Genomic DNA, 27,547 nt, shown 5'->3' with positions numbered 1-27,547 from the left:
GACAATTATCCTGACTGGAGGACATGGTGTTTGACAAGAGGTCACCTCCCCCCGGTACAGGTGAGTGACCTCTCTGTATGTATGTGTGTAGAGAATGCTTAAATCATGTATTGTCTACAGTATAAGCTATGTAGGTCATGTACCATACTCAGCTGTTATCCTATCTTCATGCTTACGTAGCATAAACCTCATAGCAGTGGCCTGGCTTCAAGGATGATTATTTTACAGAACAATAACCGTAGTGACCTCTGTGTGTGTGTGTGTTGAGCATGCAATACAGTATTAGTATAAACCACATGTTGTAGTATATGCTGCTATAGTCAGCTGTTATCCTATAACCTCGTAGCAGTGATCTGGCTTCAAGGATGACTATTACAGGACTAGAGAACAATAGCCATAGTGACATGTAAGGACACACCCACCAATTGGGCTATGTAACATGTTGAAATGTTACAAACAAATTTATGTATTATCTCCCTACGGGTAATGTTGTTATAGTTACTGGTCCCCCAATAATCTGATATACCCACCCTTGTCAAGAGACGACACTCCAAACATCCTTTTAAAATGATAGGCCACACCCCTGGACATACAGTAATGCCCCACCTCTTGATGAAAATGATGTCACCTGAGGACTTAGTATCAGTGGGTGTGTTCTTGTGTTGTGTACCAAATGAGATTATTTGATTTTGATCAACTTATGATCCTAGGTATACATAACCTCACTTTGACAACCAATAGCCTGTGTTTAGGCTTTACCTCATGCCTTTTGCATAACTTCAAAATGTTTCTTCTTTTTTTACACTGCTTAGAAAATAGCTTTCTCCATCAAATGTCTGCCATGGCTCTATCAATTGAAGCATATCTTGATAATACATTGTCCTGTGGCCTTAAACTAAGTGGTTGTAAGTGCCATTAAAATCCTCATGTACTACCAATTCATAAAAAAAATCACATGATGGTTAAATGGACACCCATAATCAAAAATGTCAGGGAAGACAGTTTGTGTGTATGTGCGCGTGTGGGGTGTGCGTGTGCAATGCATGCATGCAATAGAGACACACTGTATAGTTACCGTGTGTGTTGTGTGTCACCCTACAGAGCCACAGTCTACTAGCAGTAAGCACAGACTACGAGGAATCATCAGATGACATATTATACCACTTCACTCCCAGCAACACAGCAGTAACCCGGTCACTTGACATTTCAATATTGTAGAATAATTCTTATTTTGACACATAATAAAATATTCAGTGAGGTTTCCACCGTGGCAAAAGGTTGTAAGATATACAGTCCATTCCTGACAATATCATGAACTGCAGAATATCTGACGGTATCCCTGATCAACTAATGAAAATAATCTTTATTACACATGGCAAAGCGTTTTCCACTAATGAGAGATCAGGGTCATTGTATTGTATTTTTACTGTACAGAACTTCCATAGGAGTATGTAGTACATAATCACATGATCCCCAAAAGCTTTGCATTATGCTTTGCTTGGTTCACAACATCTGAAGGTCAAGTGTTTCCTTCACATTAAGTTAATCTTTTTTGTCCAGCACTTTACTAACTAGTGCACTCGAAATTCCACATCACTATCTCCACCAAACATGACACACCAGACAGTATCACCCCCAACACTTCATTATTCCAAATTCATCTACTGTAACGTATCAACAGAGCTTTTACTCAAAAACAATTAATGAATGGAACAACTTGCCCACTGCAATAATTGATCATGATTTGAACTTATTTACTAATAACTTAGTACTAACGTTATAGACTCTTAAATCATTGTAGCTGGCTAATCAGTACTTGTAAATCTTTTTTTCCTGGGAACATCTACAGAGCTACCTGCCCAGTAATAATAAATAAACAAATAGTGCTGGGGTGGTGGACCCTGGGAAAAAAATTAAAGAGCAGATTCAGCAACTCACTTATCCAAACCACCCCACGTACAAGCCCTACTATTAATATCTCAGTATCTTTACCTCGAGTCTTACCTTCTACTTATTTCACAGGACAGTTAACTAGTGAGATAGATCCCAAAAGAGCAGCAACAGACGAAATGCCTAAAGTCGGAATCAATGGGTGGGTACCATCTTCCTCAATGCGTGGTTAACCATGAACGCGTTTTTGTGTATCCAGGTTTGGACGAATCGGTCGTCTAGTTATGCGTGCAGCAATTGCGACAAAGGAGATCGAGATTGTCGCTGTGAATGATCCTTTCTTGTCCATGGATTACATGGTGAGTTTCGGCGACATCTTTACTGGTACATTTACCTTTTCTGTAGGCCTACCTCTTCAAGTATGACTCCACACATGGAAGGTTTGATGGTGAAGTCACCTATGATGACAAGCATTTGATTGTGAATGGCAACAAGATCAAAGTGTTTGGGGAGTAAGTGAAAGGAAACCCCGAGGGAAAACCCGGATCAGTGTTATTTTGCGATTGGAATCACGTGCAAGCACTAGCATGCTACCAGTTCATAAGCCTACATGCTACAGATTACACCGGTAGACTTCACCAACAAATTTTGTCTGCTAGTATGTATTTTACTTGTAACAACGCTACATCTTTGAAAGAAAACAGCTAAAATAAATACTGTGATAATCGAGGGTGTTAAGTCATGTAACTCGCCACAATCCATTTGACTGAAGCGTGACTCTAATAAATTCGGTCGCTGATCACTTGTAACATAGATAATAGACACCCCATACTATTATCTATGCTTGTAAGTATAGCAAAACCGAGCGAGCAAAACTATGTCTTGGGATTGTAGCGATCGTAGAATGTTAAGATAAAGTTTTGGTCTAAACCTGTCAAGAGATAATTTCTGCTTTCAGATTGAACCTGGGACCTTTTTGTAATTAAATTCTCGTTGTAAGGGACAGCTGATAAAATTCTATTAATTTTTGTAGACGTGACCCCAACAACTTGCCATGGGGAGCTAATGGTGTCAAATATGTTGTGGAGTCAACTGGTATATTCACTACCTGTGAGAAGGCAAAGGCTCACATGACTGGTGGAGCTGAGAAAGTGATCATTAGCGCTCCATCTGCTGATGCCCCCATGTTTGTGATGGGAGTAAACGAGGACCAGTACAAACCTGATATGCATATTGTCAGGTACCCATGATGATGTAAATGAGTTTAGTTTGAGTGTGGTTATTGTAGCAATGCATCTTGTACTATCAACTGTCTTGCACCATTGGCTAAAGTGGTTGACGATAAGTTCACCATCATTGAAGGGTTGATGGTAAGATTGTAACATAATATTGTATTGTGTATTGTGTTTCTCTCCCAGACTACCATTCACTCATACACAGCTACTCAACTGGTAGTGGATGGACCAAGCAAGAAGGTGGGCTTGTAACCCTCGAGTCTTTAACATTCTAGTGATTATTGTTTAGAAATGGCGGGATGGACGTAGTGCTGCTCAAAACATCATTCCAGCATCTACTTGTGCTGCCAAGGGTTTCGGCAAGGTGATGCCCCACCTCAATGGGTGAGAGACTTCTGTTGTTGTTCTGTAATGCACACCATGTAATACTGCAGGAAACTAACTGGAATGGGGTTCCGTGTACCCACCCCTGATGTGTCTGTAGTGGACTTGACCTGCCGACTGCAAACACCAGTTTAGTTCAGTGTATCTTGTGAGCTATGTGTACTGTGTTCTGGCAGGATTCAATGGACGACATCAAGAAGGCAATACAAGATGCTGCCGCTACTGATCGCTTCAAGGGCATCCTAGGATACACTGAGGATCAGGTGGTGTCCACTGATTTCATCACTGATAGTCGATCCTCCATTGTGGATGGCAAATCTTGCCTCTCTCTCAATCCCCAGTTTGTGAAACTGGTTGCTTGGTATGACCACATTACTCCCATTTAGTTGTGTGTATCTGTTACTAGGTATGACAATGAGTATGGGTACAGTTGCCGTGTTGTGGACCTGATTTGTCACATGGATGGTGTCAACTAGCCAACTATCAATAGTAGGACTGCAGGAACTGTAGTGTAGATGTTGACAGGAAGATATCTGAACAATTTTTGTGCATATGTGGTATTTATTTTAACAAAACCCTTTACACTAATGTACAGGGGTGTCATGCTATACAATTACAAAAATTCCTGTCAATAAATTTTCATGATTTGGGGAGGGGGGGATGAGTTTAGATATATTTCTGTTCTGGCTTGACAGTGAGAGAATTTTAATTGATGGTTGGCTCTGGTATTTGGAAAAGATAGTGATGGCCACGGCAGGTAGTGGTGAGGAACAACTAGTATTTAAAAACCCTCTATTCTGTCATGGATCTTGTAGAGTTGGCTAATTTAACTCCTGGGGTTAGGGGGAGTTTTTCCTTTCTTTGGCCTATTCTCTGGTTCACCCTATTATTAACTAGGTTAATGTCTCCATTTATGCATATTAAGTTAGGTAATTCAAAGGCTGCAGCAAACTATACACGTACTGATCAAATCAGTCACAAACCTTGCCATGTAAGGAGAAGCTCTAACAAACCACGTTGGTAGACCATCAGCTCCAGAAACTTTATGAACATTTAATAAGGATATGATCAATGGAAGATTCAACATCAACAGGTACAGACTCCAGAGAGTTTGTACTTGTTGATGTTAACCATAGAATCAGAGTTACAGGACAAAAAAAAGCCAACATGATGTAAAATTGTAGGGTCAAAATACTCTAATAGAACAGTCATTGAGTACTGAGCAAAAAGGTTAAAGGACCTTGACACATAAAGGGGGTTGGGGAGGAGGCTACTAAATAATATATCTGTAAATTCAAGCTGAACTGCATGTCTGACCAGTAGAACATTCTATGTGTGTTCTATTAGAATCCTCTCAAACATGTGCACTCTATTAGAGTATTAAATAAAGAACACATAGTGTCTTCCATATCATCATTGTGTCTGTAGATATAGTAGCTGGCTGTTATTTAAAATACAAAAAAAAAAAAAAGAAATCCATGCAAAATACCTAAGCTGTAAAAGGATGCAGCTTTCAAAAGCCTGGGTGAAAAAGTTGTGAGATCAAAAGGTGGCAGCCAATTTGAAGTTAACATAATATATTTCCAGGGATACATTATTAAAATTGATTGGCATGGACATCATTGCAGTCATTCTTCTTGACCACCATCATGCACCTTTGATTTCACAACTTTTTCACCAAGGCCACACTCTTTTGTTGTTTTTACATGGATAGATGTTAAAGTGTTGCTGCATGCTATACAACTACCTTATTTGTAGTTGCATGTTTGCTATATTAATACACTGTACTGAGTTTCAGTAGTATATAATTCTGAAATTGATTTTCCTGTACATATAGCTATACTGCATGTACTGATACAGGCAAAACGAGAACTCAGTATTGTTAGACATAGTATTCCCTCTTGTATCATGAGGGAGGACTATATTTGTATGTTATTGGACCTACATCATACATGCATATCTGATGCATACATGGGACCAGTCCAACAAGTATCATGATTCATGTACAAGTTATTATTAGTTATTCCATAGCCAGATAGTCAGTTAGCAGCTTAACAGGGGTAGGGCGATACTGTATTTGGTAAGTGTTTCATCCTCAATTTAATCAACTGAATGTGTAGTAATCACAATTGGCAATAGAGATATGGAGTGAGTGTGTGATACTAACAGTGAAGTATAGAGATTGCATTATCTTGACATAAGTCTGCGTGCATTGAAGGTGAGCTGTTGTGATCACATAGTCTGAAATTGTCCATCACACACCTAAGTGGGTATGGATCAGAGCATGTCAAGTTTTGCAACATTATAAATTTATAAGGTCTAGCCAGCTACTTGGTGATGGCAGTCTATTGAGCTGGGGGTTGCTTCGTTAATCGAGTTTCATAAGGAGTGTGGCTGGTCTAAAGCTTGTTGTCTTCAGGATGTAATTTGACATAGTATATGTTTCATGACTTCACAAAATAGGGTATAATAATTAGAATTGTAGCAATTTTACAATGATGAAGTGTACATAATGTGGAAAGAGGCCATGTAGAACTGATAAACTGCTGTCTGGTCTAAAGAAGGAGTAAGAAGAGCCACATTCCGTTTTATTGTCCAGGCTCATCTTGAACCGACAAAGCTAGACTCTCGGTGAGTTATAGTTATTGGTGAAGGTAATGACAGGATGCTGGTTGAACAGACCCCAGAAGCTAGACAGTTTATGTAGCTTACTTACATACATAACAAGTCATAATATAGGGTGAATGTTCTAATACAGTATTTGACTACTCCATTAGATCTGGAGAATGAGACCAACCATTAGTCCTGGAGTATTAAAAATATGCCGTTGTCTTTTTGATACTTGCATCCAGAAAAGTTCAAGAACTTCACACATGCAGTTACGATATTATAATCAGAAGACACATCGTCTCATTATGGGATCAATGTGGAGTTTATTGAAATACACTGGGATAGGTGTGTACAGATCACATGCTGCTCATATTAGGTATTAGGTAGGGTATATACATAGTATTTGATGATGGTGCTCATGAATTAGAACATAAAATCATTGATGTCAGTACAGCTGGTGAGGGATGATGACTGATAATAACAATAATGTTGCAGTGGTTCATGGTTGTATCCAGAGCACCTTGCCACTGGTTATGTGGGTCAACTACTGGCTCTCTCAGAATAAGTTATATTACAGCCTGTATCAACACTTCCAGTATGTAGATGCCACAAATTTATTTATATTATATTACTCAAGCTGCTGTAAGAGTAGAGACACTGTACTAACCACTAGACACCACACCTAATAAGTACGAAGTTTTGTTTCAGTGTGGCTACACAGAAAACATTTTTTGTTTGATTATTAAAAACGGACAATAATGACCATTTTAATGCAGGCACTCAGATGTCACATGGGCAGAGGACAGGAAACTACATTCTCACTTAAAACAGCCTAATGGTTACTCATTCAATAGCTGTCTGCATTGAAACACCAATATTTTGGTAAGCCATAGCTACTTTCCAGGAGTAATAAACACCATAAGCATGCGTTAATTAGCACATTGACTTACTTATAACAACAGGTCCACACCTGCAAGCACAATGAGTTGGTTTTTAATAATGCCCACCCATGCTGGATTTTGAAATCAGGATAGGAAACTACATCTCGGCCTTATGTGTAGTTAAACAAGAGACAAATTGTAACCTATCCATTCAACAATAAAAATCAAAGTAAAGAATACGTACATACTGTAAAATAACATTTTAATGGAATATCTTCCACTATGTTATCATTTGGTTAGGTATGGTGATTAGAGTTGTTAACATGTTGGAGAATATGAGGACCTATCAGTGCCACTCCCAATTAAGTTGTTGCCAAGGCCACTGATAGTATATAAAACTATCTATTGCGCTGATGAAGTGAGGGGTGGGCTAGTCATGCTCTGCTCTGATAGACTGCATGATCTTGAACAACACTACCTCACTGATACCTGCCAGTTGGGTGCTTGGTATTGAGCGATTAGCAGTTGTTATGGTTACTCCAAATCTATTACCCTCTAAGGCCACTCCAAATAAATTCTCTGTTTCCCGTCCACCGCCCGCATCTGATTTCTGTCAGCTTAAAACTTCCATTATTCCGTATTCTTCCATTACTCTTGCATACTGACAGGCTCAGTAAAAGCCATCTCGAAACGGTGTCAGCAATGCTATCAAGTTGGCCCGCCACACTTCACGCTTGTGTTATTTTTGCAACTTAAAAAGGAAGGATCAAGCTTAAGCATGCTTTTAATGGTTGTGCCAGGAAAATAATGGCTTGAAAAGCTGCCAATCGTATAATGAAATAATGGAAATGGACCGCCCGCCCGCATGCAAATATGCTTGAGTCCAGGAAGGGAAACAGAGAATTTATTTGGAGTGGCCTAATCCCTGTAACCACGGTGGTCTAAAATTGTTCCCCGTATGCAGGTAGTTACCGTAACTACCAGGAAATCTAGTCTGGCAGCGAACACCCCAACCAATGAGATAGCATAATGATTCAGAGATTCCTTCCTCTATAATGCGAAGGGGCGGGCGCTGCCGGACTACAAAGTAGATCTCGAAGTAGATCAAAGTACAAGAACAAACTCAGAAGTCTAATACCTTTCAATAACCACCCCACCCAATACCTTTAAAGCAAATATTATTCCGAATTTTTACCAATGAGCTGCTTGAGCCGCTCGTCAGCATTTTGAACACATTGGTGTACTCAACGTCCGTATATAGATACGCGATATAAAAGAGCTGGTTGGTCGTCAAGTAGAGTGATTGGCGGAGGATTATCTGACGAAGCAGCAGTGTCCTGTCGCTCTCCAACTCGCTATTCATCATTCGGCCATCACACCATCATAATAATATTGCCGCCCTAATTTGTTATTTCCGTTGCCACGTGCTTTTAGTAAACAACACAAAATGGCGGATGACTTATGTGTGTATGTCTCTAGAGAGTAGCCAGTGTATATAATGAAATGTTGTCCGTGCTACTAGCTCTTATCATCCAAGATCAAATGTCGAAGAGGAAACAGAACCCTTCGTCACTGTGAGTTACTCATAGACAGTAAATTCCTGCCATTCTCACCTCGCAACGTAACGTAGAGCTGGAGTACGTGGACACAGTGTTGATATTCATAGCGTCAATGAACAAACGCCAGCTCGTTTAGCGGCCAACTCCTTCATGCAGGCCAAATACCTGTCCTCTTTGGAGGAGGCTGTGGGCCCAGACATGGACAGCGCTTTTGCTCCTTCTGCCAGCTATTCAATCACAAGAGACCCAGTGGATAGCTTCAGTGGCTACAGCTCGTTATTATCATGGAACAATGAAGATGTATGTGATGTATTTACCCTGTTGTTTATTGATATGCTCAATTTGCTGTTAGGAATTTGAGCTGGAGGCATCAACAAGAGTGGACGGCATGTTTCAGGACATTAACAGTGCCTTGTTTGATCACATGTCCACTGGTAGTAGAGTACTAGACCATGAATGTGATGAGTGGAGCACTACTTACCCTCATATCAGGTATGATGTATTGTGAGTGTAATTATGTGGGTGTGTGTGCACTTCATATGTACATGACAATAATATAGTGAGAGGTGTGTGTATAAATAAAGTAAAAACTGGACCAGGGGAGCTGCGGGGAGGGAAATAGTGATTACTAGTTTCAGTGCAGCGGCTTGACAACCAGACTTCATACATGGTAGTTTATTTTCTAAACTTTAGTAGGTAGGCGACATGATATAGACTGGTATGCTCATTTTCCAGCAAGTCACCTATAAGTGCAGTCAGCTTCAGACACTTTCAGAGGCACTTATAATTTCTAATTGGTATCTAATTGGTATAAACATTGTGTGAGACACTGTGACGGGGAAAAGTGGATTGTCCATGCAAGACTAATTGTAGAGGTTGAGTATTATGAAGTTTATAAAATTCTAAAAAGAGTTGGATCCCCGTGGGCTCATTGGGTTGTTTGTTTTGGTGATATTCAGTTATCAATGCTCTCAATTTTGTTACAATTTTGCATAGTTTCTGGTCCAGTACTGTGGACTTCATGTTTTACTATTAATGTATTTTATTAAAAATTCATGTACAGTGAAACGGCACCCAGAGTTTAGGTAGAAGTTTTCCTCTTGCAGATATAAAAATGTAGAGTCACACCTGTTGGGACCAAAGTATTTGTCCTTATTAGTACTTAATTCAGGGAGTTTTTAAAGAGAGATTCATCACTTCTACACCTGAAATGTAACGGTCAGTTTATATTCAAGAGTATTGCAATTGAAATAAATATCTGACTATTTGTAATTTTTCTCCTGCTTTTAAAACATAATTATATGGTACATACTCATAGGGTGAATGGTGTACAGATATTAGAGTCAGAGGATGAAGGAACTGAATATGTAGCACCAGACCCATTTGTTGTTAACCGATTCTTATTGGAAGGGTTATCATTAGGACAGCATGATCACACGGACCAGTCTCAGTGAGTATTAACAAGTTATATAATGGGATGATCCTCTGGTTTGGTCAGGTTGTGTGTTCGTGGTCATCAAATACATCCACTACCAGTTCCACCAACAGTAGCAGCAAATATGACCTCGTCCAGTAGAAAGGAGAAAAGAAGTCTGATTTGTAAGAAGAGAACCTGTCAATTTGTGTCACATTATGTGTCAACTCATGTCTTGTTGTGTTGCAGTGTCTCATTGTGTGTAGTGTGTCATGTAACTGTGTGTGTGTGTGTGTGCCATTCATCACTTGCAGTTGGCCCTTATGAAGAGCTGATAGCATCACATGGTATAGTAGAAGAGTACTTTGCCTTTGATGCCACGTTAGTTCTTGTGTTGCCAGTACAGTCACCTAATGTATACATACAGGGGTGACCAGCTGATAAACTCAACTCGTGGTAGAGGACACAGAACCAATAAACGTCAGGGGCTTCCCCCTATTACTCCTAATGCTTGTGTGAGGGACACTGTTGGTTCACAAGTGTTTGATCTTATATGGGCAGAGGTAGGCACTTTTGTAGGGGGAATATATTCCCTTTATCACTTTATTACATGATCAATAGGTAGTTGTTATCTTACAACCATTGTTACATGCTGCACAGAGCAGAACAACTACCACTCCTCCCAGTCCCACACTTGATGCACCGTCAACTTTGATTGGTAGATCTCAGGTGTGTATAGTCCCTCCACCAGGCTGCACTCATTTAGTGTCGTTTGCAGGTCCTACAACAATACAGGCCTGTGGGTGGGGCTACTGGTCCTGACTCAAACCTATCAGCCCTACAAGATCTTATGAAGATCAAACCATTTCCACTACAAACAAGGCAGCCATCTCTCTTAGCTAGATGCCACACCTCCTTTGCATCACATGACCATATTGGATCTGATACCAATGATCCATTGTTGCTAGGCAACCATGACCATTATGGGCTACTGCGTAATAATAGGTACACACCTATTCCTGGAAGTCGTCCCGATACCATGGCAACAGGGAGATTAATATCTGGAGGATGGAATAGAAGGTACAAGATGAAGTAATCAATTACAATGCTAGGGATGCATGGGAAATCATGCTGTTTAGCATTGGTTGGCTATAGAGGGAATTCAGATACCTTGCTGTGTGGAACCCAAGGCAGAAATTAGTCTTGTACCAGTGACCATCCGTAGGCTCTAGATAGTGAAACTACTGTGTACAAAAATGCCAGAATGCTAGTGGCTTAAATCAGATCAGTCCATTTCAAATTTGCGTATATACTGTATTTCATAGAATTTGTGGTTAATTTTTTTAGTATTTATGCAGTACTTAAGCATCACACAACAGGGCTCCAACTTTTTGTGCATAGCTTCACACTAGACCCTAATTTGGGAATAGCAGCAAAAATAGGCACATGCGTAGATTGCAAGTTTGCATTCAACGTTGGGGTTCTGACTACCAGCTATGTATACAGGCTTAAATAGTAGTTAATAATACAATCCATTGTGACATTGTTATATTATTGCATTCAGAAACATGGCTACTTTAAAGCCACTGGATAAACCACGTACTCCAGCTAACTTACACGTGAGTATGACCTCATTGGAGAGTAGTGTATTAGTGACAATGTATCACTGTAGGATGATTATGGTATTGATCTGGTGTGTCTGCGTGGACAAAAAATGTGAGTTTATCATTGTGTGTCTAAAGGAGTAATTAGAAATGCATTGCTTATATTATTATTATGTGAATTGGTAAACTCTAAGGACTTCATAGTAGTGTTGTTCCAGTATACTTTTACTAATACTTACTTTGGAAAAGTATAGCCCTTTTTCTGTTAGTATTACTTACTAATACTGTACCAAATGTTGGATGATTTACTAAAGAGATACTCATTACTTTAGTAAAGGGATGGTTAGATACTAAATACTTACTCTTTACTCATAATTGCTTCATCAAGATTTAGTAAGTATTGTACAAGTGACTCATTCATTTATTCCAGCTGAGTTCTATGAACTTTGAAGATTTCTTTTCAAAGCCACCACAAGTAGGCGAGCCTTAAAAGTGTTTTTTTTTGTGCTTAGGCTCCAATAATCACTTTGCTCATGTTGTTTGATCTATCAGTATTAGGTAGTATAGAGTGCATAAATTTAGTGGTAACTGGAACTGTTGGAGTTCATTGTAACTGTTTGGAATTTGGATGCCAGAATAACCATTAAAGAGCATAGAATGGATCCGTTAGATTACTGGGTTGGGAAACTGAAGCATTATCCAGTAATAGTTCCTTAATAGCCTGATATTTTAGCAGTACCAGCTTCAACTGCCCCATATAGAACACATTTTCTCAACTGGTGGGGATGCTACTAGTGGAAGAGAAACAGACTAATGCAGAAAAATTTAGACAGGAATATTTATTTGAAAAAATCTGTAGATTGCACCGGCATATTCAGAATAACTGGTTATGTTATGTACTAACTACTTACTATAACTTTTGGTGACCTTATACTTTACTAAATCAAATTTTGGTAGTAAATATTTTTAAATACTTACTTTTGAAAATTTTCATACCAAAAGTAATACAAGTACTTTACCATCATTGAAAGTCAAGGTCAAATACCAATACTATACTAACAAATTTCTTAATACTGGAACAACACTAGTTCATAGTGTGGTAAACTTATTCATGTAGTAATAAGGTTTCTGCTCTTTATAGCACTTCAGTGAACGGGACTACACCCTCATGGTTAGTATGTCATTTATTGTTGCTATGGTAAGTACTGATACACCCCTAGGGCACGTAGTGGACAACTACCCCCATTGGAGGACACTGTGTTTGACAAGAGGTCACCTCCCCCCATCAGAGCCAGCACAGTAAGTGACCTCTGTATATTTGTGTAGAGTATGCAATATTAGCATAAACTATATGTTGTAGTATAAGCTACTATAGTCAGCTGTTATCCTATCTTCATGTTTATGTAGCATAAACCTCGTAGCAGTGGTCTGGCTTCAAGGATGACTATTACAGGACTAGAGAACAATAGCCATAGTGACATGTAAGGACGCACCCACAATTGGGCTGTGTGACATGTTGGAATGTTACAGACAACAAATTTTATGTATTACATCTAATGATGTTCCTATCTCCCTACGGGTAAGCTGTGTGTTGGTATAGTTACTGGTTGATATTATCTTCCCCAATAGTCTGATACACCTAAAATTCCCCCACCCCCGTCAAGACGACACCCCAATCAAGTATCATATGGTAATAGTCCTTTAAAAATGATAGGCCACACCCCGGGACATTATGCCCCACCTCTTGATGAAGATGATGACATTGATGATGTCACCTGGGGACTTAGTACCAGTGAGTGTGTTCTCGTGTTGTGTACCAGACGAGATTATTTATTTTTGATCAATTTATGATCTTAGATATACATAACCTCTATAGTTATCACTGACAATAACTCATGCCTCTATAAACTTCCTTAACTTCAAAATGTCCTTCTTTACACACAGCCTTCATTGCCATATACGTACATACAAATTTTTGAGGTATATACGTAATTTTTGTGGATTGACAAATTTCAGAGTTTTATTTTCGAGGATCACTCATGTTTCACTGAGGTTAGTTATTAAAAAGCATAAAACTAACACTAGTAATCATTAGGATGAAAGTTTCGCGGAAAGCCAAGCGACCGCAAAAATTATGTCCCTCGAAAATTTGTATGTATACGGTAAATGCCTGCCATGGCTGTATTAATTTTTCCTCACCATACTTTGTCCTGTGGCCTTAAATTCAGTGGTCGTAAGAATCCTCGTGCACTATAAAAGATCACATGATGGTTAAATGGACACCCATATAATCAAAGCACTGTTGGACTCCAGATGTTTGATATTCATTCAAACTTCTAGTGAATGCAGCAAACAGACCTACAAATATATCAGTAGCACCATCGACGGTTTGTGTGTGCTTGTGTGTAATGTATGTATACAGTTGGTATTTTCCCTACACTGTATAGTTACCATGTATGTTGTGTGTCACCCTACAGAGCCACAGTCTACTAGCAGTAAGCACAGACTACGAGGAATCATCAGATGACATATTATACCACTTCACCCCCAGCAACACAGCAGTAACCCGGTCACTTAACATTTCATTGTTGACTTGTAGTAAAATAATTCTCATTTGACACATAATAAAATATTCAGTGAGGTTTCCACCACGGCAAAGGGTCATCAGACATACTGTCCATTCCCCTGACAATGTCATGAACTGCAGGATATCTGACGGTGTCCCTGATCAAGTAAGGACGATCATTTTGTTTGTATGACACTCTAATCCTGTCCCTCACGGTGCGAGGTTTCTCCCAATTAGTCTGGGGAGTGTCCTCACCAATGTCATGTGTTACAAAAGAGTGCATTGGTTGCAGCAAGATGAATGCATGTTTGGCACTGAATGCATACCGGCTGTGCCGTGAAGGGTAGCAGGGTGCAAATGTGGTGACAAAAATTGGCTCTGAATCTAACTCAAACATCCATCCAGCAGATGCAATGAATGACTTGCTCATACAATCATATCCTGAAGGGTCAGCGGATGATAGGACAGACAGAACAGTGCGTACTGCCTCCCCAAATTTATCTGGATCACTACCAAACTCATCACCTGGCAATGAAAACACAAAACCATCCAACTTGAGGTACTTGCTGACTGCTATAAATTTGATGACTGCTGGCACTGACCTATTATATTAAAATATCAAATAAGTACATTATTACACATTTGGTAAACCTCAAAGTGTTTTCTACTAATGAGAGAGCAGGGTCATAATCATGTGAGCCCCAAAGTTTAGCTGTCTTAGCAAATACACAGTGAGTGTTGGCCTTGACTGGTTCAAACTGATCAAGAGCTTCACAATTCTCAGTATCATAAAGTACCAGATTTAGTATGCTCTTTGTGTACTTTTTCACAATTTTATCAGGGATGTCATCTGCATCACTAGTTGTCTTTTTAATGCCACCATGTTGGGTGGTGGTGGTGGTGCGCTTGTCCAGAAAGTAAAACGTCACTACAGGGCCACACGTGATACCTGCAGCAGTTTTAATGCAGAAACTCACTTATCAAAATCACCCCACATGATATGCTGTACAAGTTGATATTCAGTGAGCAGTAGAGGAATAGTAATAGTGCACACAGTCGTGACAAGTCCACAAAGAGTTCCCACCGCCAAGCGCCCATTCTTAGCAAGAGGCGCTTCAAGAATTTTTTTGATGCGTGAATCGCACGTGGTCAGGGATGAGCAGAAAACGATCAGGTGAGACACCGCTGCGTTACTATAAATATCTTTGCCTCGAGTCTTATCTTCTACTTATTTCGCAGGACAGTCAACTAGTGAGATAGATTCCAAAAGAGCAGCAACAGACGAAATGCCTAAAGTCGGAATCAATGGGTGGGTACCATCTTCCCCAATGCGTGGTTAACCATGAGCACGCTTTTTGTGTGTGCAGGTTTGGACGAATCGGTCGTCTCGTTATGCGTGCAGCATTAACGACAAAGAAGATTGAGATTGTCGCTGTGAATGATCCTTTCTTGTCCACGGATTACATGGTGAGTTGCGGCGACATCTTTACTGGTGCACTTCGACCTCCAGAGGTCAGAGGTGAGTAAACTTATGCATACCTTTTGTAGGCCTACCTCTTCAAATATGACTCCACACATGGAAGGTTTGATGGTGAAGTCACCTATGATGACAAGCATTTGATTGTGAATGGCAACAAAATCAAAGTTTTTGGAGAGTGAGTGACCAGTTTATGATGGCCAAGATTTATTTTGTTGCTGTTTTAAAGTGTCACTGCACACTGCTAGAACTTCACATCCTAATTGTGTTGATGTGAGGTGTATTTGTTGTGCAACATTATCACTGCAGGGATTTCGCTAACACTACTAAACCTGTCATGAGTAGCGTTTGATAGTAGGTCCTGCTACATTGTATACAAGGTTATTTTAAAATCAATTCTACCTTTTAGATTGAACCTGGTGACCTTTGTGCATTGAAATTTGCATAATAATCAAACAATATTATAAACATATAAGGGTTGGCTACAGAGCAGCTGTTCAACTTTTCTATTTGTGTAGGCGTGATCCCAACAACTTGCAATGGGGAGCTAATGGTGTCAAATATGTTGTGGAGTCAACTGGTATATTCACTACCTGTGAGAAGGCAAAGGCTCACATGACTGGTGGAGCTGAGAAGGTGATCATCAGTGCTCCATCTGCTGATGCCCCAATGTTTGTGATGGGAGTAAACGAGGACCAGTACAAACCTGATATGCATATTGTCAGGTACCCATGATGTTGTAAATGAGTTTAGTTTGAGTATGGTCATTGTAGCAATGCATCTTGCACTACCAATTGTCTTGCACCATTGGCTAAAGTGGTCCATGATAAGTTCACCATCGTCGAAGGGTTGATGGTAAGATTGCAACATAATCTTGTATTGTGTACTATGTTTCTCTCCTAGACTACCATTCACTCATACACAGCTACTCAACTGGTAGTGGATGGACCAAGCAAAAAGGTGAGCTTGTAACCAACGAGTCTTGTTAACACACTAGTGTTTATTGTTTAGAATTGGCGGGATGGACGTACTGCTGCTCAAAACATCATCCCAGCATCTACTGGTGCTGCCAAGGCTGTTGGCAAGGTGATTCCTGACCTCAATGGGTAAGAGACTTTTGTTGTTGTTCTGTTTAATGCACACTATATAATACTGCAGGAAACTAACTGGAATGGCATTCCGTGTACCCACCCCTGATGTATCTGTAGTGGACCTGACCTGCCGACTGCAAACACCAGTTTAGTTCAGTGTATCTTGTGAGCTGTGTGTACTGTGTTCTTGCAGGCTTCAATGGATGATATCAAGAAGGCAATAAAAGATGCTGCCGCCACTGATCGCTTCAAGGGTATCCTAGCATACACTGAGGATCAGGTGGTATCAACTGATTTCATCACTGATAGTCGATCCTCCATTGTGGATGGCAAGGCTTGCATCTCTCTTAATCCCCAGTTTGTAAAACTGGTTGCTTGGTATGACCACATTACTCCCATTTAGTTGTGTGTATCTGTTACTAGGTATGACAATGAGTATGGGTACAGTTGCCGTGTTGTGGACCTGATTTGTCACATGGATGGTGTCAACTAGCCAACTATCAATAGCAGTACTGCAGGAACTGTAGTGTAGACATTAGTTGACAAAAATATCTCTGAACATTTTTTTGTGTAATGTGATGTCTGTTGTCAAGTCACTAAGCAGCAACTTCAACCACGTGATACGATAAAGTTAAAGTACCAAGAAAGCTAGTGTTCCACACAGTGGGTATGACAGAGAAGTGGTTTTTTTTTTCATGTTAGCTGCATGGGAACTTCTCGAAAGTACATGCATAATATAATTGATTAATGGCACCTCACATTCCAAATTTTATTTAAGCAAAATTCACCTTCATGTGTTCGTGAAATACAAGCTCTCAAAGGGTTAGGCTATATAATTTCTTTTTCCCAAGCCCTAATTTCACAAAACCCTGTATGACACATGCAAAAATTGGTGTGTACATCTTGAGGTGAACTCATGTACCAAGGTTGGTGTGAATCTGATGCACGGAGTTATGCCCTGATTATTTGACCAATTTTTTGCCATTCCTGCAGGGTAAACACACCATAGAGAATGACTTGAAAGTGAATAGGCTAACCATGGCCATCAGCTCAAACCTTCGGTGGTTAATAAAACCACAGTGACAACAAGTGTTACAGGGAAATAACCAACATGACATAGATTGCAGTGTCAAAATACTCTAATAGAACAGTCACCAAGTACTAAGCAAAAGCGTAGACAATAAAAGGACTTCCATACATAACTCCCATACCTTCAATCGTTGAACTGTTGTTGTCAGCTCACTCAATATGCACTTAATTTCTATCAAGGGTGGGGTGGGAGAGAGAGCAATAGCCCTTCAAAGAGATTATTAAAATAATCTCTGAACAAATGTGATGATTATAATTATTACACCAATACCAGCAGTTCCAGTGGATTTTATTATTGGATTTTGACTCTTCTGCTAACAAACACTCCTTAATTAACAAATACTAGTAAAATCTTGTATTTCTTTTTTCCAGCTGAGTTGCCTGCCCAGTATCATCAAAAATCAATGCATCAAGGTATAGCTACTGTATTAAACAGAGCATTCACCCTAATAGCTATCTACGACAGTCAACAGATATAATACAAGTATTAATGGTCATTATGGATTGCTAAAAATTCTTAATCACTTATTCTACCTCTATTTACTGCAAAATCACACATGAAACTGCTTCATTCAATAGTTCAAAATATGCTATTACAGTTAAGCTTCAATTGCATTTGAACAGTGAAATATTACTGGAGAGTGATTATTTGCTATGAAATATTACTACTAGATAGCTAGACCGAAGCACATTCCAGAACCCTCCTTTTTAAAAGTCTGGATCCACCTCTGGGGATGCCCCCAGACCCTTATATAGGTCAACTGGACACCAATATAAATGCCTCAAGACTTAGATACCCTAATAGAGTAGTCACCCTAATACAACAGTCACGCTAAAATTAGTTGTATTCTCATGCTAAAATCAAAGGTTCAATCTTAGAGGATCTACTGAAGTTTTTCAAGAAAATTTCCCGCTTGGGGGCATGCAGACCCCTTAGATTGGCATGCTACACACACCATCCTTAGTAATTAATAATACACTAGTTTGTTTGGTAGGAAAATTTCAACATTTGAAATGCTTGTCGTTTAAAATTCCACTGCAATATATTTTCATTGTTATATAAAATGGCAAAAGTTTACTACAAAAAGGTTCATCCTCTTTGCCCTTGATTTCCACTTTATAGTGAAAATGCTACTGTACAATGGTATAGCTATAAAAAAGTTATAACCACATGGATATGCTAATGGAAAGTCTAGAACATTCTATGTGCATTGTGTTGCATTAGAAGTCCTCAAAACATGACTATATTAGGGTATTCTGAAATGAATAACACATGTATGGTGTCTTCCATATAATCGTCATTTCACGCCTGTAGCTATAGATAAGAAGTTCCAAAGCCAGTTTAGAATGGTAGATATCTAAAATACAAAAAGAGGTGAAATTCAATAAACAGGGTGTGGCCTTCAAAAGCCTGGGTGAAAAAGTTGTGAGGTCAAAGGCGGTAGCCAAGAAATGCATTGTTTCAATGATGTTATAATGCTAATAAATTTTCAGGAGTGCATATTAAGTAACAGTAATGAAGCTCAAGTTGTAGTCTGTCATTGTCCATTGTGTATACCTCTCCACATCAGTGCAGTAATCATGCATGGTGAACAGTGCATGTCAAAAGTTTTTGAGAAATCAAGGTCTTATAGCTACTCTGCATGTGATGACAGTCTATTGAGCAGAGGATTACTTTGTTGATTGAGCTTCATAAGAGAGGGCCAGTCTAAAGCCATATTGTGAACTGATCCCATGCAGGTGTCTTCAACATGTAGTATGACATAACTCACAAAATAGGGTATAATAGTTAGAGGGATTTTTATCGATCTCCTTTTTTTGAACAACATTTACCCTCAGTCAATTCTGCAGGGTTTAATGATCATTATCAAAATTACACCAATTTTGCAATGTTGAAGTACATCATGTGGGAAGGGGCAGAACTGATAAACTGCTGTCTGGCCTAAAGATTTTCTATCCCCTGAAGCCCTATATCAAAGCATAAATGTAGGACGAGTAAACCCCGGGGAATGGAAGTTAAACCACATAGTAGGTCAGAATCTGAAGGACAAGTTGATTTACACATTCCAATTGGATCAAAGAAAACATGATTTAAGCCATATCAATAAAACCGCAAGCACAGCAAAATTGAAACCATATACACAACCTCACTGTAGCTAGTTCTTTGTTTCAAAGTATTGGATATAGCTAGAAAGCAAATCATAACTGCACATTATTAAAAGCCAGTTAAATCATTGTGACACCTGCACTGCTATCAACTGAACACCTGGGCCTTGCCTTGGGTTGATAACAATGATATGTTACTTGTTATAGGTAATTTATTGACCAGGCTCATCTCAAGTCAGACTATTATAGCTCTGTAAGCTGAAGGGTTTAGCCATTATAATACATGATAAATTAACAAACATTTAGGCAAGACATATGCATATTTTGATATAGCAAATCACTATGAAAACAGTATAAGTATTCAACTGAGTATTATTTACGCTGTTACTTCTGTACTTCATGTAGCTAGCTACAGCAATATTTTGTACATGCTGGCATTGTCACAATATTGTTTGTAAACCAGTTGGTACGTAGTTAGCTAATTATAGTATTTGTTGTCATGCACTGTACTAAGTCTTACTGTTGTCGTGTATATTTATGCATTTTAATGTCGAGTTGGTGCATAGTGTCTGCTTATTCTACTGATTGATATTTTCAGAAACTCCATACAATCATGATCAGCTAAAGCGTCGTTCTTTAGACATTAAAATACATAAATATACACAGACACCAGTAAATACGTGCAGTACATGACAACAAATACTATAGCCTCAATTGTGTATATGGTAGCTATCATGAGTACATGATATTCATGGTTTGAACTAGTGACATGACAACCTTTATAAGTCACTGCTTGTTACAGTGTATAGCACGGAAATTTTATCCAGCTAGGTTGTTACATGACTGCATGCTCTATCATTGATATTCAGTATGTCGTGCACGTGACTTACATCGTGATGTTTTAATATAATGACACGTGAGTGTTTCGCGGGAAATTGGAGTGCGAATGAAATCTAGTCCCTATGAAATCCGATGATGGATGATAGCACGGTGCAGTTTCCTGATGCGGAAACGAGTGCAAAACTTCGAGGTAAGCTTACTTATATCACTTTACCTGAAATATTCGTAACCATAGAGCCTCGACAGCCTAATAAATATTGTGACACAGGCATTCGTTGTAGGTCATTCTGCAACTGTAGTAAACTCGATCAGGACAAAAATTTGAAACCCACAATCAAAAAGTATAAATATTTCGAATAGGCTGTGTTCTACCTGTTCTACGGGACAAGTCAAGATGAAATTTCGACTTGTTATGCCCAACTGGTAGACTTGATAATAATAATAAATATCTATGGTTAAAGACAAAAGGATTTTTAAAGGTTAAAAGTGTATGTTTTAGCCACAGCATCTTGTAGAGCTCGAAAATTAAATGCTGCAGATTGATATGGTCACTCCAAATAAATTCCGTCCTGGACTGAGGCAAGGGGGTGACGTACAGGCACTCACTGTAGGTAGATCTGTGACCGCGGTCAAAGTCTTGACCAGCCATAATTTTGCTTTGATCTGTGACTAAGAGCCTTTTTCGATCTTTGACTGGTGACTTAGCAACGATATTTTAGTACTTTTCAATTGTGGGTATAGAAATTTTTACCCTAGACTGTTGACTTAGCATGATTGTGGTGGCCTTGATCTTTGACTTAGACTTTGACCGCGGTCGCAGATCTACCTACAGTGAGTGCCTGTGTGTTACCCCCTTGTGAGGCATATTTGCATGTAGTCTGTCTGGCAGCGCCCACCTATTTGCATAAAGAGGAAGGGTCTGGTCACCCTAGCAGAGTTGTAACAATGGTATGTAATTAAACAATGATGTCAATAATGGCAGCAAGGATGGCACGTCTATTAGCCACACAAAAGTAAGCAGTTTGCAAGATAGATTAATGAAAGGCTGCTAACAATATTGATTAGGCAGCTTTATGAGTACATCAGTTCTGACTACAAGGCTATTTCACTACCTCCATCTTTTGTTCTTTTAAAGAACATCCTATTGGCAACTACAGGCAGCCTAAATCATAACTATCGCATCTTCACAAAAACTCTTTTACGCATTACGGTATCTATGATAACTCCAAAACAAATGTCACAAACATTTAGTAATTACCAATAATGCAATCTGATTGGTGTTACCTGTTTTCGGTAACACGCTACAAATTTTGAATGCTAGAGTGACCAGACCCTTACTCTATGCGAAGGGGTGGGCACCGCCAGACTAATTTGCATGTGGGTGGTCCATTTCCATTATAAGACTGGCAGCTTTTCTAGCTACTATTTGCCTGACACAGCTATAAAAAGCTGCATAAAAGCATGCTTCAGTTTCAAGGGGTCTGCAACAAGGGTGAAATCTTGGAGGTCTTCACTGAAATCCCAAGTGAAATCCGAGATCTCCAAGTGATATGTTTCTCCGTATAATTACGGATATTTAGATCACATGATCCTTGCGTGTGTGTTTTTTAACATGTGTTTTTGATACCCATCTTACCTGGGGTGACGTCACAAGTGATAGTACGTGTGCCATGGACTTACGAGTACGAATATTTCTTAGTTGTTTAATGATTGTGTGATACTTTGAGTGATCATGACTGGAAAGTATCAGTTATTGACAGGTGAGACCATACAGAGTGGGTCAGCACAGCACAGTGAGGACCAAGCCGGAAGACAATGATGTGGAAGATTAAGTTAAGACCCTACAAAGAAGTGGAGCACAAGATAATTGTAGAGATGGAGTGTATGTGTGTGTACCACATAGCCTGTGTATGCAGGTGAAGGGATGGAATTTGGGAGAAACACTAGTGGAAGGGCAGTATTGTTCAGGCAAATTGTCGAGGTGGCAATTTGGTTGTTTCCTAGCACTATCTGTTACATTGTTGCATGCTTGGTTGGCTCTCTCCTGAGTTGATCATGAGTCTAGCTGTATGTGATTTTGTGAACAAGCCACATCTGGCTTACATGGAGGCTGGCTTCCAGGTACTACCTTGGCAACTTTCTCAATATGGGTGGGGCACTTCGTCAAAACATATCACAACCAATGCAGTTTACCTGGCTCTATAAAGATTACCAAATGCCTTCTGTGTATAATATAAAACTATCACACAATTTGTTAGATGCGAATATTTTTGCTGTGAATAATAGCCATCTTTCTTCACATCACATCACAACTTAGTTTGGCTCAGCTGTCCAAATTAAAGGTCTGGTCTGTCTAGCATCACATACTTGTGCCAGATTATGAAAAACTGGTGTAACCAATCAGATTGCTTTTATGCATAACTTTACTTGTACTTGGTGATGGCAACTATTATGTGTTGAGATATCCCTTCTAGATGCCAAGCACACAATACTTTTGCTGGCCTCTTGACTGGGAAAGACGTCGCCAATAACTTATGAGGTTATCGTGATGTAGTACCAGCATACTACTCCATTTGCAAAAGTATGTGACAAGACCCTTAATTTCTGATAGAAGGGATGGCCGTGCCAGGATAATTAATAACCAGTGTGCATAGCTACATGTAACCAATTGCAGGCACAATGAAATGGATAACTCTTTTAATAGTAGGTCTCATACCGGTAAATGAAGTCTAGTAGTATATATGTGTAATCCTGAAAGCTTGATGAAATCTTAATTGTTTTTTTTGAATCTCAATAATAATAATTATTATTATTAATAATAGCAGGATAGTTGAGTACAACACAGTATCGGCCTGTAAAGTTCCTGATCGTTTTAGTTACATGTTTCTGACTCCTGTGTTCACAGGCTTTAAGCCTTCTCACAGGTCCGTAGTGGGATAGCATTCACAGAATCATAATATCTACATATCTTGAGACAATACCCCCAGTGATCATGAGATCTTGAAATCCCAGTGAGATCTTGAAATCCCAGTGAAATCCCGAAATCTTGGAGGAAAATTTTTGCTTTGTTGCTGACCCTCGTTTAGCTTGTACCTTTTTAAAAGGTAACACAAAAGTGAATTTATGCTGACTTTATAGCACTGCTGACACTGCTACAAGATGGCTTTTACTGAGCCTTTGCAGTATGCAAGAATAACCAGGAAATAATGGAAGAATATAAAATAATGGAATATTTAGAGCTGAAAGTAACCAGATGCGGGCGGTGGACAGAAAACAATCAAATGATACAGTAGTACCGTTTAAGTAGGGATCGCCCCGAAAATTTCACATGCCGCCCAAAATTCCACCTTCAAAAATCATCCTAGAGACATTTTACGTGACAAAAATCACCTTTACAGAATAGTACTAGTCCATATAATGCATACTATATAACCAAACACAGATGGCTGGATATAGTAGATTTTTAAAAATCGCCATAACTCATTTTAGTCTCACTGCCTTACCACAGTCGCAAGGCTAGAGACCAAATGAAGCAGCGCACGGTCACCATTTTACGCCACAATAACAAACTCACCAGTGGGATGTGCCTTTGGGGTTCCAATGAGTGTAGGCCCTCTGCGCCTTGTCTTTTCTTTTATCTTCAATCAGGCTGCTTGTCTTCATCTTTTTTTCATTTTTTTTCATTTACTTGTTATATCAACAAACCATATTCAAGGTGTTAATTTTCCGTATTAATGCTTTCTTTCAGCAGCATATTTAGATGCCACAGAATTATTTCAGAGCTGGATTTCAGAAGTGCTTCAGTCCCGGTGCTACTATAGGTACACTTGCTAGATATCTGCAACTTCACGATTGGGATCCCAGGTTTGCGACCATGCCCATCAAATAAAGATCTAGGTGGATTAATAGGATAGAGTACGAGAGTACGATCTAGCTATTTACTTAACAGTAAACAAGATCACCTCACTCCTTATTGGTCTAGCTAACTGAACACCCCTTGGCTGACTCGAGATATACTGTAATACAACAGTCATGTATGATAGAACAGTTACAAGTTACATTGTTCTGGTACACATAGCTATTTTTATAAGAAAAAGAGAAGCAAGCACAATATAAAATCAGTATATTACATTATTGTTCTAAAGGAGACAGGTGCCCCTCAGCAACGGCAAGGTCGACAGCTGGAGGCACACAGGGACGGTTGGATCTAGAATGCAATCCCTTGATGCACATTATTGAAGAGCGCAGCAAGGAGAACCCAAACTACAGTGAAGCCAGCCCATAACCACAGAATATGGGAACTCCACTTCTCCACTTCTCACTGAGCAAATAGGCAAGATGTTTATAAGTGATGGTATCTGCCTTCCCCATACCTACAGATGTGGAAATACAAGTGAACTAATACAAGTTACATTTTAGCTAGCTGTGCCACAACAAAAAATTTAACAAACTAGTTTTTTTTTTTAAATTGTTAATTTAAATATGAAGTAAGGATCTATGCAATAAAAAGTAGTGAAACAAGAGATGAATGATGGTATTACAGCATAGCTCAGTGGGAAAGTCCCTACTTTGGCGCTTTAGCTATTGTTCAATGCCAAAGTAGGGACTTCCCACTGAGCTATGCTGTAACACCATCATTCATCTCTTGTTTCACTACTTTTTATTGCATAGATCCCTACTTCATTTTTAAATTAACAATACCATTTATTTGGAGTGGCCTATAATAGGTTTGCCATATTTGCTCCAGTTACACAAATACCGGTAGGCAGTTCTTCAGACTTCTCTACTAAGCATCGTTGGTAGCCATAGCACAGTGATTACGTCACTTTGTATTATCAATTGCACAGCATTACCAGGAAACTAATACAGGTGTTCAAGTTGCATCTTGAAAAACATCCTATTGATAAACTGGTACACTGTTCTACGTGGTGATTGACGAAACTAGCCTGCTGCCATCTTCCATACATTTTCTAGGCAATGACCTAACATTGGGGCTTACATATGCACTTAGTTACTCTAATCACGAGGAAACTCACCAGAAGAGCACTACCTTGACCACATTGTCATCACTATGAAATGAAAATTTCTAGTACCTAAACTATCTACAGCAGTGGCGGATCCAGGGGGGGGGGAGGGCACGTGCCCCCCCCCCCCTCCCCCTCCCTTAAAAAAATGTATATAAGATTGAGATACTCTAATAGAGCAGTCAATCACCAATCACTCTAATAAAGCAGTCACAGCGTTCATGGGGAAGTGTAGCTTACTTAGGAAGCTATAAATAGGATTTTATTTTACATAACATACGTGATATAATATATTTGGTAAAGGATAACTAGCTATTATTGTTGTGACCTTTTTTTTTTGTTTGCTCTTCAACTTTTTTTCAGCAAGGTGCCCCCCCTCTTTCCAGACTCTGGATCCGCCCCTGTACAGGATGTGCAACTCATGCATTGTGCCACTTTTAATAATTTAAAGAAGGGTCATTCCATGTCAAATCAACAAGGAATTTAGGGTCACCTCTCAGATTTTGATGAAACTTGGTGTGTTTGTAGTACCTATGGTGCTTATCACTCATGCAAATTTTTAGCTCCATGCATTCCATAGTTTCTGATTTATGACCGCAAATATTTTGAATATTTCAGGAAAATTCGGTCCATCTCTAGTTACAAAATCAACTGCAACTGTGTACTGTGTAAATATTTTTAAACACAATTTTCAGTGATGGAAGACTGTTGATTGACCTTTCCAGTGATCCCTAAATTATGGGATATCTACTTAATTATGGTTCAAAAGTACTTCATTGAAAATTTTAATCCTTTATATTTTGAAAAATACTGCTTGAAATTTTTCGAATTCTTTTGTGAATAATGATTGGGTCATGGTCTATGTTTGATAAAATTTTTGAGGTGGGAACACAATGGGCTCAAGAGATATAATGAATTATGTTGTGGTATGCGGTGGAATTTGCAGTGTATTATTGCTGTATTGGAGTGTACACCTCCAATAACCACTCACAACAAAGCCATGCCAAGTTTGTCTTACAGAGTGAAGGTGTCTAGGTACATTGCAACCTGCATTAGTGACCACCTGTATTGAAAGACCATCTATAAGCTGCAGCTAATTTATACTTTAATTGGATATTAATGTATAGCAGCAAAGAATCAACCCTTTCTAGCAAATCCAAAAATAGTCCTTTTTAGACAGGTTGACTATAAATGAGATTATCATGCGTCCATAAACACATTAATGCTGTACCATCTCTTCAGTTATACCTTATTTATTAAGTAAAATCTCGCTGTGGTGCACTCACATACATATCCCCACTCTACACTATTCAAGTTACGTACATAGCTGCATAGGTACAATAGACCTCCTCAAAAAGGATACCTGGGCACCTTAATAGCCTCATGATCTTACTTTATAATTGTACGTACATTTTGGGCCCAAGACAAGTCTGTGGTTTCTCAAAAATGAACACTTTATCAATGGTCCAGGGAACTGAAGCGTTACACTATATATAGTAGATACTTTTAACAAGAGTTTTTATATTATTAACACTTGCTTGCACCTCAATGCGTGATTTATAGTACTGTAATTACTAAAGTGGTTTTTCAAAGTATTTTGGGTTGACACTTTGAAGATCAGTACAGGCAAATGTTAAGTATGTGGTCAGCATGTCCTATGTGAGTATGTGCATGAGTTTATGACTTGATCTTCAAAGGTCATGAATGTAAAGTAATGTAGTAATTAATTTCACATATTGAGGTACAATTAATGCATGTATGGTAAAACCCCTCCATT

The 27,547-nt window shown here is 39.1% G+C and overlaps 5 protein-coding genes across 8 annotated transcripts in view; 4 read left to right on the top strand and 1 right to left on the bottom strand.

Annotated features, from left to right (window-relative positions):
- Window positions 1-1,882: 1,882 nt before the first annotated feature.
- LOC136242622 (glyceraldehyde-3-phosphate dehydrogenase 2-like) lies at window positions 1,883-4,130 on the top strand. The gene is made up of 10 exons (XM_066034065.1): window positions 1,883-2,092; window positions 2,150-2,249; window positions 2,296-2,402; window positions 2,924-3,130; window positions 3,179-3,260; window positions 3,309-3,365; window positions 3,415-3,509; window positions 3,560-3,638; window positions 3,686-3,870; window positions 3,916-4,130. The coding sequence occupies exons 1-10, from the start codon at window positions 2,070-2,072 to the stop codon at window positions 3,983-3,985; spliced, it is 1,005 nt and encodes a 334-aa protein (XP_065890137.1). The 5' UTR covers window positions 1,883-2,069; the 3' UTR covers window positions 3,986-4,130.
- Window positions 4,131-8,427: 4,297 nt separating this feature from the next.
- Window positions 8,428-14,225, top strand: LOC136242343 (protein FAM149A-like). Of its 3 annotated transcripts, none has more exons than XM_066033755.1 (17): window positions 8,428-8,467; window positions 8,523-8,574; window positions 8,631-8,859; window positions 8,912-9,051; window positions 9,878-10,009; window positions 10,058-10,354; window positions 10,401-10,536; window positions 10,595-10,702; window positions 10,752-11,053; window positions 11,538-11,592; window positions 11,646-11,689; window positions 12,719-12,748; window positions 12,798-12,876; window positions 12,985-13,058; window positions 13,108-13,156; window positions 13,207-13,369; window positions 14,055-14,225. In XM_066033755.1, exons 1-17 carry the CDS (start codon window positions 8,455-8,457, stop codon window positions 14,102-14,104), a joined length of 1,953 nt encoding a protein of 650 aa, XP_065889827.1. In that variant the 5' UTR covers window positions 8,428-8,454; the 3' UTR covers window positions 14,105-14,225. The 3 variants fall into 3 exon arrangements, with proteins under 3 accessions (XP_065889827.1, XP_065889828.1, XP_065889826.1); XM_066033756.1 differs by having other exon boundaries at window positions 8,429-8,574; window positions 10,058-10,158; window positions 10,288-10,354; XM_066033754.1 differs by having other exon boundaries at window positions 8,429-8,574.
- Window positions 14,143-15,287, bottom strand: LOC136242346 (uncharacterized). Its single transcript, XM_066033758.1, has 3 exons — window positions 15,121-15,287; window positions 14,795-15,071; window positions 14,143-14,745 (listed from the first exon to the last, which is right to left on the bottom strand). The coding sequence occupies exons 1-3, from the start codon at window positions 15,239-15,241 to the stop codon at window positions 14,211-14,213; spliced, it is 933 nt and encodes a 310-aa protein (XP_065889830.1). The 5' UTR covers window positions 15,242-15,287; the 3' UTR covers window positions 14,143-14,210.
- On the top strand, window positions 15,235-17,324 carry LOC136242345 (glyceraldehyde-3-phosphate dehydrogenase-like). Its single transcript, XM_066033757.1, has 11 exons — window positions 15,235-15,317; window positions 15,383-15,452; window positions 15,511-15,610; window positions 15,692-15,798; window positions 16,139-16,345; window positions 16,394-16,475; window positions 16,524-16,580; window positions 16,632-16,726; window positions 16,779-16,857; window positions 16,905-17,089; window positions 17,135-17,324. The coding sequence occupies exons 1-11, from the start codon at window positions 15,299-15,301 to the stop codon at window positions 17,202-17,204; spliced, it is 1,071 nt and encodes a 356-aa protein (XP_065889829.1). The 5' UTR covers window positions 15,235-15,298; the 3' UTR covers window positions 17,205-17,324.
- Window positions 17,325-20,798: 3,474 nt separating this feature from the next.
- The window catches only part of LOC136243251 (DNA helicase MCM9-like), a 28,945-nt gene continuing 22,196 nt past the window's right edge, over window positions 20,799-27,547 (top strand). For both annotated transcript variants that reach the window (XM_066034767.1, XM_066034766.1), the window contains exon 1: window positions 20,799-20,936. In XM_066034767.1, coding sequence (XP_065890839.1) covers window positions 20,879-20,936 — 58 coding nt within the window. In that variant the 5' untranslated portion in view covers window positions 20,799-20,878. The remainder of the gene's footprint in view (window positions 20,937-27,547) is intronic.

This window comes from Dysidea avara, chromosome 13 (genome assembly GCF_963678975.1).
Source record: "Dysidea avara chromosome 13, odDysAvar1.4, whole genome shotgun sequence".
Taxonomy (NCBI): domain Eukaryota; kingdom Metazoa; phylum Porifera; class Demospongiae; order Dictyoceratida; family Dysideidae; genus Dysidea; species Dysidea avara.
Note: the sequence above shows the minus strand (reverse complement) of the source record. Positions and strands in the feature narration are given on the sequence as shown.